The sequence below is a fragment of the Arachis ipaensis genome, chromosome B10 (assembly GCF_059453495.1).
Source record: "Arachis ipaensis isolate K30076 ecotype BB chromosome B10, ASM5945349v1, whole genome shotgun sequence".
In the NCBI taxonomy this organism is placed as follows: Eukaryota; Viridiplantae; Streptophyta; class Magnoliopsida; order Fabales; family Fabaceae; genus Arachis; species Arachis ipaensis.
In genome coordinates, this window is record NC_142435.1 from 51,996,038 (window position 1) to 52,013,368 (window position 17,331).

The following is a 17,331-nucleotide window of genomic DNA, read 5'->3' on the forward strand; positions in this document are numbered from 1 at the left end:
CAGACTTTGAGAAATCATATTGACTTGCTGAGTCAATATTTTATTCTGAGCCAATATGGCATTCAGAGTATCAATTTCAAGAACTCCCTTCTTCATAGGCATCCCATTACTCACAGGATTCCTCTCAGAAGTGTACATGAACTGGTTATTAGCAACCATGTCAATGAGTTTTTGAGCTTCTGCAGGTGTTTTCTTTAGGTGAATGGATCCACCTGCAGAAGTATCCAATGACATCTTAGCCAATTCAGATAGACCATCATAGAATATATCCAGGATAGTCCATTCTGAAAGCATGTCAGAAGGACACTTTTTGGTCAGTTGCTTGTATCTTTCCCAAGCTTCATAGAGGGATTCACCTTCTTTCTGTCTGAAGGTTTGAACATCCACTCTAAGCTTGCTCAGCTTTTGAGGAGGAAAGAACTTGGCTAAGAAAGCCGTGACCAGCTTGTCCCAAGAGTTCAGGCTATTTCTGGGTTGAGAGTCCAACCACACTCTAGCTCTGTCTCTTACAGTAAAAGGGAAAAGCATGAGCCTGTAGACTTCAGGATCTATTCCATTAGTCTTAACAGTATCACATATCTGCAAGAATTCAGTTAAGAACTGAAAAGGATCTTCAGATGGAAGTCCATGAAACTTGCAGTTCTGCTGCATCAGAGAAACTAGCTGAGGTTTCAGCTCAAAGTTGTTTGCTCCAATGGCAGGAATGGAGATGCTTCTTCCATGTTAATTGTAATTAGGTGCAGTAAAGTCACCAAGCATTCTCCTTGCATTATTGTTGTTGGGTTCGGCTGCCATCTCCTTTACTTGTTTGAAATTTTCAATAAGGTTGTCTCTGGATTGTTGTAATTTACCTTCTCTTAGTTTCCTCTTCAGAGTCCTTTCAGGTTCTGGATCAGCTTCAACAAGAATGCCTTTTTCCTTGTTCCTGCTCATAAGAAAGAGAAGAGAACAAGAACAGAAGAGGAATCCTCTATGTCACAGTAAAGAGGTTCCTTATTGTTAGTAGAAGAAGAATGAAGAATCCAAACACAAGGGTAAGGATAGGAGCAATGATGTGAGATGAAGAGAAGTGTTAGTAGATGAATAAATAATTAGAAGGAGATGAGGGAGAAGGATTTTCAAAAATTATTTTTGAAAAAAGGTTAGTGATTTTCGAAAATAGTTTTTGAAAAAAGGTTAGTTTTCAAAAATTAAAATCAAAAATTAAAATAATTAGTTAATTAAAAAGAATTTTTGAAAAAGAGGGAAGATATTTTCGAAAATTAGAGAGAGAGAGAGAGTTAGTTAAGTAGTTTTGAAAAAGATAAGAAACAAACAAAAAGTTAATTAGTTAGTTGAAACAAATTTTTGAAAAGATAAGAAGTTAGGAAGTTAGAAAAGATATTTTGAAATCAAATTTTTGAAAAAGATAAGATAAGAAGATATTTTTGAAAAGATATGATTTAAATTAGTTTTTGAAAAAGATTTGATTTTTAAAATCACAATTAATGAATTGATTCACAAGAAATCACAAGATGTGATTCTAGAACTCAAAGTTTGAATCTTTCTTAACAAGCAAGTAACAAACTTGAAATTTTTGAATCAAAACATTAATTGATGATGTTATTTTCAAAAATTAGGAGGTAGAGATAAAATTAAGAAAAAGATTTTTGGAAAATATTTTTAAAATTTTCGAAAATAACTAAGAAAAATGAAAAAGATTTGATTTTTGAAAAAGATTTTGAAAAAGATAAGATTTTTAAATTGAAAATTTGATTTGATTCATAAAAACAAATAGATTTTAAAAATTTTTGAAAAAGTCAAATCTAATTTTCGAAATTTTAAGAGAGAAAAAGGGAAAGATTTTTTTTTTTTTGATTTTTTTTGAATTTTTTATGATGAGAGAGAAAAACACTAAAAATGCTCAATGCATGGAATTTTTAGATCAAAACAATGAATGCATGCAAGAATGCTATGAATGTCAAGATGAGCACCAAGAACACTTTGAAGATCAAGATGAACATCAAGAACTTATTTTTGAAAAATTTTTAATGCAAATAAAACATGCAAGACACCAAACTTAGAAATCTTTCATGTTTAGACTCTATGGATGCAAGAATGCATATGAAAAACAAGAAAAGACACAAAACAAGAAAACATCAAGATCAAACAAGAAGACTTACCAAGAACAACTTGAAGATCATGAAGAACACCATGAATGCATGAATTTTTCGAAAAATGCAAGATGAACATGCAATTGACACCAAACTTTAAATCTGACTCAAGACTCAAACAAGAAACATGAAATATTTTTGAAATTTTATGATTTTATGATTTTTTTGTATTTTTATTTTATATTTTTCAAAAATCATTTGAAAAAGAAAAATAAGGATTCCAAAATTTTTAATATGAATTCCAGGAATCTTACAATCTTAATCTAAAGCTCCAATCTGAGGGTTAGACATGGCTTAATAGCCAGTCAAGCTTTAGCATGAATATGGGAGTAATTCATTCAATTTTAATCCAAAACCTCTGTCCAAAAGAATTTAGACATGGTTTTATAGCCAGCCATGCTTCAACATGCTTCATGAAACTCTAGAATTCATTCATAAAAATTCTGAAGAAAAATATATTTTTGAAAACATTTTTATTTTAGAATTTTTTTCGAAAACAAAGGAGAAATTTTTGAAAGATTTTTAAAAAAATTTTTGAAAATAAAACAAAAAGAAAATTACCTAATCTGAGCAACAAGATGAACCGTCAGTTGTCCAAACTCGAACAATCCCCGGCAACGGCGCCAAAAACTTGGTGCACGAAATTGTGATCATCAATGGCGCCATCAACATGGTATGCTCAATTGTAATCTCAACTCTTTATCACAACTTCGCACAACTAACCAGCAAGTGCACTGGGTCGTCCAAGTAATAAACCTTACGCGAGTAAGGGTCGATCCCACGGAGATTGTTGGTATGAAGCAAGCTATGGTCATCTTGTAAATCTCAGTCAGGCGGATATCAAAAGGTTATGGAGTTTTCGAAATTAAATAATAAGTAAACATAAAATAGGGATAGAGATACTTACGTAAATCCTTGGTGAGAGTTTCAGATAAGCGTATAGAGATGCTTTCGTTCCTCTGAATCTCGGCTTTCCCGCTGTCTTCATCCAATCAGTCTTACTCCTTTCCATGGCTGGCTTTATGTAAGGACATCACCGTTGTCAATGGCTACTTTTAATCCTCTCTGGAAAATGGTCTGATGCGCTGTCACTGCATGGCTAATCGTCTGGAGGCATCACCCTTGTCAATGGCTGCATCCCATCCTCTTGTGAAAATGGTCCAAATGCTCTGTCACAGCACAGCTAATCATCTGAGGTTCTCGATCATACTGGAATAGGATTCACCCTCCTTTTGCGTCTGTCACTACGCCCAGCACTCGCGACTTTGAAGTCCGTCACAGTCATTCAATCCCAGAGTCCTACTCGGAATACCACAGACAAGGTTTAGACTTTCCGGACTCTCATGAATGCCGCCATCAATCTAGCTTATACCACGAAGATTCTGATTAAGAGATCCAAGAGATACTCATTCAATCTAAAGTAGAACGGAAGTGGTTTTCAGGCACGCGTTCATAGGGAATGATGATGATTGTCACGTTCATCACATTCAGGTTGAAGTGCGAATGAATATCTTAGAAGCGGAATAAGTTGATTTGAATAGAAAAACAGTAGTACTTTGCATTAATCTTTGAGGAACAGCAGAGCTCCACACCTTAATCTATGGAGTGCAGAAACTCTACCGTTAAAAATACATAAGTGAAAGGTCCAGGCATGGCCGAATGGCCAGCCCCCATGATCTAAGAACTAGGCGTCCAAAGATGATTCCAAAGATGTCTAATACAATAGTAAAAAGTCCTATTTATAATAAACTAGCTACTAGGGTTTACAGAAGTAAGTAATTGATGCATAAATCCACTTCCGGGGCCCACTTGGTGTGTGCTTGGGCTGAGCTTGAATGTTACATGTGCAGAGGCTCTTTTTGGAGTTGAACGCCAGGTTGTAACGTATTTCTGGCGTTCAACTCTGGTTTGTGACTTGTTTCTGGCGTTTAACTCCAGACAGCAGCGTAGAACTGGCGTTCAACGCCCTTTTACGTCGTCTAAACTCGTTAAAAGTATAGATTATTATACATTGCTGGAAAGCTCTGGATGTCTACTTTCCAACGCAATTGGAAGCGCGCCATTGTGATTTCTGTAGCTCCAGAAAATCCACTTTGAGTGCAGGAAGGTCAGAATCCAACAGCATCAGCAGTCCTTCTTCAACCTCTGAATCTGATTTTTGCTCAAGTCCCTCAATTTCAGCCAGAAAACACCTGAAATCTCAGAAAAACACACAAAATCATAGTAAAGTCCAGAAATGTGAATTTAACATAAAAACTAATAAAAACATCCCTAAAAGTAACTAGATTCTACTAAAAACATACTAAAAACAATGACAAAAAGCGTATAAATTATCCACTCATCAGTAACCAAAGTCCTCAATTCCAAACCAAGAGTGGGGAAAACTACACTAAAACTAACCCAAGAATTTTATCAATCACTTGATGTGCATGAAAATAAAACATATTAAATTTCAATAAAAATAAAATCTAAAGCTACCAAATGAAAGAAAATAATAATAACAACTCAATTTAATAACAATAAACAAAGAAACATCAAATTGCATTAAATGAAAACTAAAATTAACAAGAATATTCATAAGAAAAAAAAGTGACATAAAAGAGAAATTAACAAGAAGAACTAAGAGAATTAAGACAATAGAGCATAGAAATATAAATAAAACTACACTAAAACAAGAATTAAAGAGAGAAATTGAAGAGAAATTAAACTAATAATCCTAATTTCTAGAGAGAAGGGGGGCTTCTCTCTCTAGAAAATGACCTACAACATGATACTAAACTAAACCTAATTTCTTGTTTCCTCTTGAATTATGCTTGAAATAGCTTCAGAAATAAATTGGATTGGGTTTTGGAAGCCCAGAATTCGCCTATAGCGTATTGCATTTAATGAGGTCACGTGCTGCTTGTCATACGTACGCATGGGTCACACGTATGCGTCGCTTGACGAACTCTAGTCACGCGTATGCCTCGCATGGTAGATTTCCAAAACTTTATTTCTTCATAATTTCTCCACTTTTGCATGCTTTTTCTTTATTCCTTCAATCCAATCTTTGCCTTCTAAACCTGAAATCACTTAACAAACACATCAATACATCAAATGGAATTAAAGTGAATAAAATTTAGCAATTTTAAGGCCTAAAAAAAGCATGTTTTTACTTTCAAGCACAATTTAGGAAGAAATCATAAAACTATGCTATTTCAATGAATAATTATAGGAAAATTTGATAAAATCCACCTAATTAAAGCAAATAAATACCATGAAATATGGATTTATCACACCCCATCCAACAAAAATACTAGGGTTAGTTCACAGCCACCGTGGGCGACTAGAACAACTCGAACTAGAAGCTGAACGACAACGAGAAGTGGAACGGGAATTACGAAGGGAGGTACGACGATGAAAAGAGCTAGAAGAAAAGCTCTTAAGGTTGGAGGCTGACCTCCAAAGGCAGAGCAATTGAGCAGATCGGTAGGAAAGCCCTTTAGGAGGAGAAGATCTATTGTTGAAGAAATCATGTGAGCTAGAGTCCCGAGAAATTTCAAAACTCCCGACATGGATCTCTATGATGGAACGACCGATCCAAGACACCACCTTAGTAATTTCAAGAGTTGGATGTACCAGCCGATGCCTCTGATTCGACTCATTACAAAGCCTTCCCGACAACTTTGTCCAAAGTCTCGATGAAGTGGTTTGATAACCTACCACCCAGGTTAGTAACTTGCTTTGATGACCTAGCAAGGAAGTTTCTTACTAGATTTTTAATTCAGAAAGACAAAGTGAAGCATGCTCCAAGCTTGCTAGGGGTTAAACAAGAAGTCGGAGAGACACTCCGAGACTATATAAAAAGATTCAACAAAGCCTGCTTAGAAATAGAAAACTTGCCTACTGAAGCAGAGATAATGGGATTAGTTAATGGCCTTAAAGAAGGGCCGTTCTCTCAATCTATATCCAAATGACGCTCGAATTTCTTGTACAAAGTACAAGAGTGGACAAAAAAATACATCAACATGGAAGAAAATTCTCAACTTAGAGAGCCTCCTTCGATGCCCAACCTGTCCTACCCAACTTGGGAGAAGGAGAAAGAAACTAAGAAAAAGGAGCCATACAACTCAGAAAAACTTTGAAGGTATCATAATTACACTCCACTCTGAGTCTCTCTTGTGGATGTCAACAGGGAGATATGTCACACTGTGAAACTTCCTCATCCTCGCCCCATCAAACATAAAAAGGCGGGAAGTCGGACAGAATACTGCGAGTACCACAAGCTTTACGGGCATTCCACCAACAATTGCTATGATTTGAAGAATGTCATTTAAAAGTGATGAGTCCATATTTGACGATAAATTTTGGATTGATTTAAGTGGATTTCATCGTATAAACCCACATTTATTCATTCAAATAGCATACTTTTGTGTTTTCTCTCTCTAAATTGAGCTTAATTGTGAAAACATGCTATTTTGTGCTTAATTTAATCAATTTTATCCCACTTTCATCCCATTTGATGCCTTGATGGTTTTGATGAGTGATTTCAGGTAGAATAGGTAGGAATGACTTGATAAGAGTGGAAGAGAAGCATACAATTGGGAGAAAATATGAAGAAAACAAAGGAGAAAAGCATTTCAGAGTGTGCCCATGCACACTTTCTGTGCCTACGCACATGGGTCAAAATCAGCACCTGTGCCACGCACAGCTCTATGCGTACGCACAGAATGGAAATCAGCAAGTGTGCCCATGCACAACTTCTGTGTGTACGCACAGGAGAAAAATCAGCAAGTGTGCGTACGCACACATCTGTGCGTACGCACAGGTACCAGCGCGTGACTTCATTAAAATGTCATGTGGCTCGCGATTTTAGGGCTTTCTTGGCCCAATTTTTGGAGTTGTTGAAGCCTATTGGAATGCTATATCAAGGGGAAATGACCACATATGAAGACATTAGGTTTTCATTAGGTTTTATTAGGACTTAGATAGTTTCAGAACATAATTTAGGAGTAGGAGTAGTGTAGTTAGAATGCTCTCTTAGGGTTTTATTTCATTTTCCGTTTCCATTGTAGCATTTTATTGTTTCTTGTTTTCATCTTGGGTTGATAAACTCTTTTGTAAGTACTCTTTAATCTCTCTTTAATTACATCACATTTACTCTCACTTTCTTTTATTTCAAGTTACTTTGTCAATATATGCAATTTTGGTTTCTTGCAATTTTGATTGATGAATTTAGTGTTTTATGGTTTATATTTGCTTGATTGCTTGTGTATTATTGATTGTGAATAGTTGGTTATAGTTTTCATTTTTCTTTACAATTTCTCATGTTTTACTTTTATGCCCACCAAGTGTTTGTGAAAATGCCACTTGATCATTTTGAGTAGATTTTCACACCTTGACTTGGAATTTGAGTTCAAAGGATACTAAAGTCATGATGTCTGACATTTAGTGAAAACTCTTGGGTAGTTAGTTGACTCTTGTTTCTATTGACGCTAGCTTTTTACCAATTAATTTGGTAATTTAGCTAGGACTTATGGATTAAAGTCAATTATGCTTGCTTGACTTATCCCTCGATGCTAGGGATTGACTAGGCGAGGTTGACTCATCATAGTTGCCATAGTTGTGGTTATGGCGATGATAGGATTCCTTGGATCCTTATTCCCAAGTCAAGACTCTTTATGCATTTTTAGCATTTTCACTAAGTTTTGATCTTATATCCCTTTTAGTTGCATTAATTCCCAATTTTGATCAACTCTTAGTTCTTTTATTTCTTGAGTTCTTTTAATATTTCGTTCTTTGATTTTCAAAACCCCTTTCCTCACAACCTAAAGTGTTATATCTTGTTTGCATTGTCCGAGGGAGACGACCCGAGATTTCATTACTTTCGGTTATTTTTATTCGAAATTAAACTTTGATTGGGAGGATCGATTGTCGGTTCGGACTATGCTACCAACAAAGTGATTCTTATTTTGAGAAATTTCGAATTGACATAATCCTCTCTATCAAGTTTTTGGCGCCGTTGCCAGGGATGCAATCGGTGTTATATTTTTGGTTGTTGTGAATAAGTCCATAGTGTAAATAGCTTACTTTTTAGTTATTTGGTTATTTTTGTTAATATTTAGGTTCTTGTTTTTCTTGTTTATTGATGTCTTTTACTTTTATTTTCTACTTTCCTTATGAGTTATCGTCCTTGTTGCTTGGATATTGGTTGTGATTGGATTGTAAGGTATGATGAATTTAAATTGGGATTGCATTATGGAATGGGAGAATCAATTGAGGGAGGAACCGTATGTGTATGAGCAACACTCATGGCAACCACCTTCCCCATGCTACAACGAGCTAAGCCCTCTCCTATGTGCATACCAAACCCAAAGGTATGAACGGTACCCCCTACACAACCCTCAAACACCAAACCTTCAAGCACTTCACCCTCCACCCCCATGGAATCCAAATGTGTATGCACCTTGCCACCAACCATATGAACCACACCTCCTTACACACCACCTCAATACCCTCACCCATATAACATACCTTCTAACTATACAACCTTTCTCCCAACCATTGAACCTTCTTTCTCATCCAAAGATGAAGTTCTCCAACCCTTACCCCAAGAACAACAAGACCTTGAAGCATTCTTCCAAGAGCAAGGAGAATTTCGGAAGAAACAAGGGAATTTCATGGCTACCATAGCCGAAGCGGTGAACCGCTTAGCCTTGCTATGCTCAAGCAATCAAGAGATCTCCCTTGAAAAATGTGAAGGATCAACTAAGGAGTGTAGTGAGGAGGAGAACATGGAGTCTCAAATAGAAGGAATGGAATTAAATCTTGAGTCACAAGTGGAGGAAGGTAAAACAATTGAACCACAAGAGGTAAATGGAGAATTGAGGGAGTTTGATCAAGAAACGAATTCCATTATCAATGATTTTTTCTACCTTGGTCAATCCCCTCAATGATCTTGAGGACCCTTCCCCTTTTGAGTTTGAGAGAGATATGAGTGGTGAGGAAGAGGTAGTCAACCAAGAAGTGGAGGCGTTCATGCAAGAGTCCAATAGGGTGATTCCAATCCAAGAGCAGATTGAGTGGGTATCAATATCATCAATGAGCTTCATAGGCCCACATCAATTTGCTATCTTGGAGACGGATCACAAACTTAAGATGCTTCTTGGAGTGTTAAATGGTGAAGGATTGGATGTTTGTTACCAAAGAAATTCAAAGTATAAGTGGTGCAAGGCTCAATTAGGAGGATTCCAACATTCAAGTCGGCGCTTCAAAGGTGATTTGAGAGCTTGTTCATCCATGTGCAAGAGCAAGAATCAACAAGAGGATGATAGAGAAACCAAAGTATGGGATCCGGGCATACACCTCTACAACCAACAATTCAGGGTCCCAAGTGTTTGCTTAAGGTTGCTTGAGAGCTTGATGTACTTCGTATGGGATCCCGGAGGATTTTGGAAGATAAAGCATGGGTGGCAACTCAAGGATGAGTGGAAGCATAAGCCATCTTGACACAAGCTTCACTCAACAAGTCCAACTTGAGGACTTTAAACCAAGGTTTTAGGTGGGAGACACCCCACCATGCATGGTAATATCCTTCTAACTCTTCTCTCTTTTAGTTTTTGCTTTTTGAATTTTGTCTCTTTGGCTAGCTTAGTTTGATTGAATTCTAGGCTTAATTTAGTTTATTTTGGTGTTTATTAGGTAATCTTAGTGGAATAATATGTTTTTAGGATTTTAAAATGATTTGGGGATTGAAAAAACTATTTTGGAAGTTGTTCCGAGGGTTACCTGAAACTGTAGGTCGATCTCGGATGAGATCTTCTGTACTGGTCGGAGATGACGTGTCCGGCTGGTTGGTGGCGGCCGGAGCTGTTGTGTCCGACTTGTTGGACTGGCTGCATTGTTGATCCTTCGTCACCGGAGGGTGGGGGGTACATGCAAGAGACTCCGATGCTTAAGTTAGCACGGGTATTAAGCAGGTTTATTGTAGAATCAGAGTATGAGTTATACCTGGGTGCTCCAGTGTATTTATAGTAGTGAGATGTGATCTTCTTTGGATAAGATAAGTTAGTTATATTATCTTATCTTATCTTTTGTTGAGGTCAGCTTATCTTCCGTGGAACCGCCCTTGTCTCTATCGGCTTGGGCTGCCTTTGGATCTGGGTCGTATTCCTTGAGTTGGGCCCTTCTTTGGGCTTTTCCTGTCGCTTTGGCCGACTTCTTCGTAAAGAAGTCGGTCCGCTTGACCTAAAGAGGTCGGTCGCTTTGCTACTGAACATCCCGGCTCGGTCATCTCGACCCAGGGTATGAACAGTGCCCCTGCTTGAGCTCGGTCTTCTTTTTGAGGTCGAGTTCTTGACTTCGGTCCTTCTCTAGTGAAGCTGAACTCAAGCATTTTGTTGTTTCCTTTGTAGAAGCTTTTGAATGTAGAACGTTTTTCCTCTAAAAGCGCGTGCTTTTATATCGGCGCTTTGGGAACGTGCGAGGGTTTAATGTTTTCATTAATTTTAACATTAATTGCCCCGTTTCCTTTTGGCTCTTTATTTTGATTTTGAAAATCCAGAAACGGTTTCTCTCCTTCGCCCTTTTCATAACTTCTTTTCACCGCTTTCTTTGCTCTCTGTTTTTCATTTGCACTTCTGCTTTCTTGTGTTGTGGCATTTGTTTGGCGATTTTCTGGGCAACTTTTATTTCTGCGCTTCCGTTTTTCTTCCTCGAAGCTTCTTTCGTCTCCAGGTTAGTCCCATTTCGTGCTTTTTCCTTGTTTTTGTGATGAGGTTTTGATTTTAATTTTCCTTTAGAGAAAGTTTGGATCTTTCTGTTTCCATCGTGCCTTATTGTTGTTGAAATGTGCATTCTGGGAGTTTCTCCATCTTCTACATGATCCTTTTTGTTTTTGCTTGATGCTTTTAAGGCTTTGCATGTTCCTTGTTGTTTCTGTTCTGATACCGCTATCCGCATCTGTTCCTTGCTTTATTTGAAGGTTGCTTTTGTCTGGTTCTGAAAAAGGTTGTATCTTTAATGGTCTTTGTTTGGTGTGCTTGATGTTTGGGGATGGTTTTTGCTGGTTTAGACTATAAGGCAATGTTTTTGAAGACTTTTGTGTTTTACTCTGATGGAAAATGCTTGCTGTTTGAAGCCTTCTTTTCTTATTTTGAGAGATGCTGGGGTGCGAGAAGTAGATTTTTACTAGAAACCTTGCTTTATTATTGCCTCCAAAGGATGCCCCAGGACTTTGGTTTGAGTCTTGGGGTTTTCCTTTTTTGTGTGTTCACCTGTATCGTATTGAGTTGTTTTCTCCCTTGTCCGAGATGTTTTTAGTAATCCCATCTTCTTTTCTTATTTGTAGGATTAGTTGGCCTCATGTCTTCTCGTAATAACATTGTAGAGATGTCTTCCAGAGTTTCCGAGGGGATGTCCGATTAGCTGGACTCCCTTGTCTTGTTGTGTGTTTCTGTTGTGGATACTGAATTTTGCACAGAGCTGAGGAAGCGCCATAGGATTTGTGGTAACAGTGCCCGTGAGGGGGATTATGAGCTTGTTGCCTTTGATTCTGATGAGAGAGTTTGTTTTCCGACTTCCATCGAGGGGGAGCGTCCCTTCTTCTATGCTTATGAATACTTCTTCAGCCAATTAAACGTTACTTTTCCTTTTACTACTTTTGAAACTGACCTATTGTGGTCATGTAATATTGTTCCGTCCCAGCTTCATCAGAATTCCTGGGATTTTATCAAATTATTTCAACTGTTTTGCCAAGAGTTAGGCATAACACCTTCTGAAACTCTTTTCCTTTATCTTTTCGTCTCGGCCAAGCCCGGAGGTTCTTCCAAAAAGAAAGCTTCCTGGGTTTCTTTCAGATCGGCTCAGGGGCATAAAGTTTTTGCCATGTATGATGAGTCGTTTAAAGATTTTAAGAACTATTTCTTCCGAGTCCGTGCTGTTGAGAGGGTCCACCCCTTTTTTCTTGATGAAAATGACGAGCCTGCTTTTTCTCTAGAGTGGCAAAAGAATGTGAGAGTGCCACGTTATACATGGGAGATGCTTAATGAGGTTGAGCGGGCCTTTGTAGTTGTTCTTGAAGATTTGTGGGGGAAACCTCCCCATCTGGATACGAAGAGATTCTTGAGTGATCTATCTTTGGTTCGAACTACTTTGGGTACTGTCTGACTTATTTTTATACTTGCTTCTGAGCTTTTCTTCTCCTATGTTGTAACTTGTCTTTTGTGGTTGATTCTGTATTTTCAGAGATGTCGAAAAATAATGATTCCATGAAGGCCTACAAGAAGGTGAAGAAGGCAACTGCTGCTCTAAACATCTCGGCCAAGGCGGCCGGAGAGGGATCTTCTCAGGTTCCAGTGAAGCCTCCTGTGCCGAGTTCTCCCGGACCGAGGAAAGCAATTCCTATTCCTCGGGTTCGTCTGGTCGATCCTCCACAATCTTCTGCTGCAGCTTCTGGTGCCCCTCCTAGTAAGAAGCAAAAAACGATTGAGCCTTTCAACCTTGATACTCCTAACTTTGATGCGGTCGAGTTTGTAGATCAACAAATCGGCCCTTATGGTGTCCTCCCTAAGGATGACGTGTCGCTTCTTCATCATTTTGATTATATAACTCGGAGTAGTATCAAGATGGCACACATGGGAGCGGCCCTATATCGAACTTCTCAAAGTCTTCCTCTTCATGCCACTAAAGCTTTTATGGAGGAGGCCAAACAGGAGTTTGATCGGATGAAAGGCTTGAAGGAGGAGCTTGAAGTGAAGGTGGCCAAGTTGGAAAAAGATTTGGAGAATGAGAAGGCGAGTTCCATCTCTCTGGCGGCTTCTGTGAGGCTGGCCAAGGACACGGCTATAAGACATAAGGATAGTTATGTGACATCTTACCGGGAGGTGTTGCGCCTGAGGGAGGAGTTGGAGAATGCCCGAGCTGATTACTCCGAGCTCCAAGGTCATCTTGTTGGTAGTGTAACTGCTGCCTATGAGAACCTGAAGGAACGAGTTCGGGTTATTGCTCTCGAGGCCGACCTGACCCTCTTCAGCCTAGATAACGTTGTCAGGGATGGCAAGATTGTCCCTGATGACGAGGATGATGATGATGTTGAACCTCCCCCTGTGTCCTCTGCCAAGGTGTCAACTCCTGCTGTTCCTGCCGAGGTCGGCCCTCCTGCTTCTGATCCTGACTGCCAGATCTTAAACCAGGATGACGGTACTGTGGATGCTGTTCCTCTCCAGACTCGCCCTCCGTCTCCTCGGACTGATGCTGCTAAAAAGTCTTCTGACCCTTAGCCCATTTATTCTGGATATTTATGTAGTTGGCCCGGCTTGTGGGCTTTTTAAACTCTTTATGTTTTGTTAACTGCTGATACTTTCTCGTTGCTTGCCTAGCAACTTTTTGTTTTGACAATCAAAAATAACTTTCTAGCTTTTGAGGTAGATTTTGGTGGCCTCTGAAGCTTTATAACTTTGTAGATTATATCATGCTTTCGCGCTTAACTTGGTATCTTTTTTGTTTTCTGAGGATGTTGGAACCCTGCCGCTCGTCCTCTTCAGATTTGCTTTATTGTTTGTAGCTTGGATCCTTTGAGGTTATGGTTATGTGGGTCCAACTTGTTTGTCGATTTTCTCGCTCTTGCTTGTATTTTTGACGATCTATAACCGATTTCTTCAAGTTGGTCCTCCAAGTTATTTTGGTAGTCCTTTGTCCGGTCTCTCTCAGGGGTTACCTTTGTAACTTGCTTTGTAGTAGGCCGACTTCTTTACGTCGTCCTTTTCTAAGTTATTTTTGTAATCCTCTTTCTTGGATCTTTGTCAGATCTCTTTCAGGGATTACTTTTATAACTTTTTAGTAGTAGGAGTCCGACTTCGTTATGTCGGTCTCTTCTAAGTTTTTTTTGTAATCCTCTTTCTTGGATCTTTGTCAGATCTCTTTCAGGGATTACTTTTATAACTTTTTAGTAGTAGGAGTCCGACTTCGTTATGTCGGTCTCTTCTAAGTTATTTTTGTAATCCTCTTTCTTGGATCTTTGTCAGATCTCTTTCAGGGATTACTTTTATAACTTTTTAGTAGTAGGAGTCTGACTTCGTTATGTCGGTCTCTTCTAAGTTATTTTTGTAATCCTCTTTCTTGGATCTTTGTCAGATCTCTTTCAGGGATTACATTTATAACTTTTTAGTAGTAGGAGTCCGACTTCATTATGTCGGTCTCTTCTAAGTTATTTTTGTAATCCTCTTTCTTGGATCTTTGTCAGATCTCTTTCAGGGATTACTTTTATAACTTTTTAGTAGTAGGAGTCCGACTTCGTTATGTCGGTCTCTTCTAAGTTATTTTTGTAATCCTCTTTCTTGGATCTTTGTCAGATCTCTTTCAGGGATTACTTTTATAACTTTTTAGTTTTGGGCTGACTTTGTCATGTCGGGCCCTTCTAAGTTAAAGTAATCCTCTTTAATAGGGTTGGCCAGACCTCTTTTCAGAGTTTACTTATAACTTGGGTTGACTTGGTCCGACTTCTTAACGTCGGCCAGTCTTTAAGTTATTATTTAGCAATCCATAAGACCTCGTCAGGTTCTTTTTTGGATCACTTTCGATAACTTCTTACATTATTCTGTGTTCATCTTTGCCGATTTGTAGAAGGTGGTTGCTATCTTTAGATTGTCTTTTGGGTGAATCACGTTTTCACCTTTATCGGATGATTGTCTTTATCGTGATCGTGCAGTGAAATTGTTATTCACTTTCTGCCGATCTGTTGCTTTATAATCGGACGATGAATGCTTCAGATTAATGCGTCTTGAATACTTGTAGAATATCTAAAATATATATTTTATTCAAAGAAAAGTGCAAATATATACATGTGGGAATTTCTCATCCCTTTATGTCGAATAGTGTTTGAGTCTCAACTTGGTGCCTCATTAAAAAACCTTTTCAGGAAAAAGAGTGCTTCCAATAGTGAGATCTTTTACTTTTCTAGCTGTAGTACCTTCTTAGGTTGCAGGCGTGCCATGATCTGGGAAGCTCTCGTCCATCGAGTTCGGACAGTCTGTAGTAGCCCTGATGACATGTCACCATGTCATGTTTTTCTATGCTTTTTCATTTGTTTTCAATAGGTTTTATGCACTTTCTTGAGCCATAAGCAAGCCAATTGGGTAGATTTTCATGTTTCCTTTGATTTAATCAACCATGTATGAATTCATGCTATTTCATGAGGTTTTATGCTATAATTGTCACATATTATGAAAGAATGAATATCTCATGATTTTGAGCATAGCTTTGATGTGTTTGGTTGATTAATGATAGGTGAAGAAAGCTTGGAGAAAGGATGAAGCAAGAAGGAATGGCTAGGAGGAAGAGAGAACAAAAAGTTTGAGCAAAAGTTTGCCTCAAACTTTAGCTCAAACTTTTGGATTAATTGAAAATGAACCAGGAAGCAAAAAGCTGGACCAAAAGTTAGCCCCTAACTTTTTGGCTAACTTTTGGGCAAAAGCTGGAGCAAAAGTTAGCCCCTAACTTTTTGGCTAACTTTTGGCATGAAAAACACTCCCTGGATGAGCAAACGTTTGCGCCAACGTTAGCCCCTAACTTTTTGGCTAACGTTGGCACATGAAAAATACTCCCTGGATGAGCAAAAGTTTGCGCCAACGTTAGCCCCTAACTTTTTGGCTAACGTTGGCACATGAAAAACACTCCCTGGGCTAGCAAAAGTTTGCGCCAACGTTAGCCCCTAACTTTTTGGCTAACGTTGGCGCCATGAGTGTGCAAGGGGTATACTTCCAACAAGAATAACTTGAGCTACAGAGCTCCAAATGAGGTGATTCAAAAAGCAATGGAAAGTAGGAATCGAGAGCTTTCCAAGCATATATGGCACTGCATGGTGGACACTAAAATTGAGGGAGAAAACTGCCCCGCAATGAGCATAAACGAACATGGTGGCAACCTGCAGTGAGGCCAACTGACCTCTGCACCTTCGACGGAGTATAACTCGAGCTGTAGAGCTCCAAATGATGTGCTCTCAACGGCATTGGAAAGTAGACATCCAGGGCTTTCCAACAATGTATAATAGTATGGGGTGGACAATATGTTTGAGCCTCCAGAACTGGCGTTTTCGACCACGTTTGAGGCAAACGTCGCCTCAAACGCTGCACACCAAAGCCAGCAACCTTGTCCTCTTCAAATGAGCATAACTTGAGTTGTAGATGTCCAATTGAGGTGATTCTAATTGGGTTAGAAAGCTGACATTCAGAGCTTTCCAACCATATATAATAGTCTATAGTTGGCATGAAATTGGCAACGTTGACAAGAGGACAAAGTAGCACCCCATACATGCACACAAGGGGGCCAACGTTGGAGCAAAAGTTTGACCCCTAACTGTTGCCCCAACGTTGGTATCAGCAAGGAAGGGTGCTGATGTGAAAAGTTGGAGCAAAAGTTAGACCCTAACTTTTACTTCAACTTTTACTCAAGCTTTCATGATTCCAACCCGGTTCAATTCGGTTCTCTCTCCAACTCCAAGAGCAATCAACCAAGGCCTCTATCAACCCAATTCCATCAAGAGCAAGGGCCCATTATCATCACTCAAAGGCACAAGAGATAGTTAGAATAGAAATTTCATTTTAATTGTAATTTGTTTTGAATTTCATTTTCATTTTGTAAAAATGCCTATATAAGGCATCATTCTCATTTTAGAAAGTAGGCCCGAATAGAGAGAATAGGGGCGAGCTCCACTAGGGAGCATTAGGAATACAGAGCTCTCTCTTTAGTTTTTCTCTTTGTTTTAAATCTTGGGTTGAGAATTGAAGGAATTCTGTTTCATTCTCACTTTGAGATTTCCCTTGTTCTTCTTCTGCAAACTTTCAGTGAATTGCAATTTGAATTAAAACTCTCTTTACTGCTTTTATCTCTATTTCTTCTGCAAATTGTTTACTGTTGGATCAAGGAAGGAATTGAGATCTAGACTTGGTCTCTAGTCTCATCCAACCCCTGAGATCTTCAACTTTCCTTTAGTTATTGCAATTGAGCTGCATTTCATTTTCTGTTCGGTTCCTCAATTCAATTTACATTAAGCCTGCTGCAAATCTCATTTACTTTCCTGCACGTGTGTTCCTCTGCATTTTACATTTGAGCCACTGTGATCTGAATTTACTTTTCATGCAATTTTAATTTCCTTGCAATTGTTCTAAGCTTTGATTTACTGCTTTCATTTAATTTCCCTGCA

At 38.6% G+C, this 17,331-nt stretch overlaps 1 protein-coding gene and 1 non-coding gene across 2 annotated transcripts; both read left to right on the forward strand.

Moving 5' to 3' along the window:
- The first annotated feature begins 288 nt into the window (after positions 1-288).
- LOC148580029 (small nucleolar RNA R71) lies at positions 289-396 on the forward strand. The gene has a single exon (XR_015896800.1). It is a non-coding gene; the product is annotated as a small nucleolar RNA R71 (small nucleolar RNA).
- An 11,774-nt stretch (positions 397-12,170) lies between these two features.
- LOC148580030 (uncharacterized) lies at positions 12,171-13,411 on the forward strand. Its single transcript, XM_088491570.1, has 2 exons — positions 12,171-12,288; positions 12,378-13,411. The coding sequence occupies exons 1-2, from the start codon at positions 12,171-12,173 to the stop codon at positions 13,409-13,411; spliced, it is 1,152 nt and encodes a 383-aa protein (XP_088347696.1).
- Positions 13,412-17,331: the final 3,920 nt, after the last annotated feature.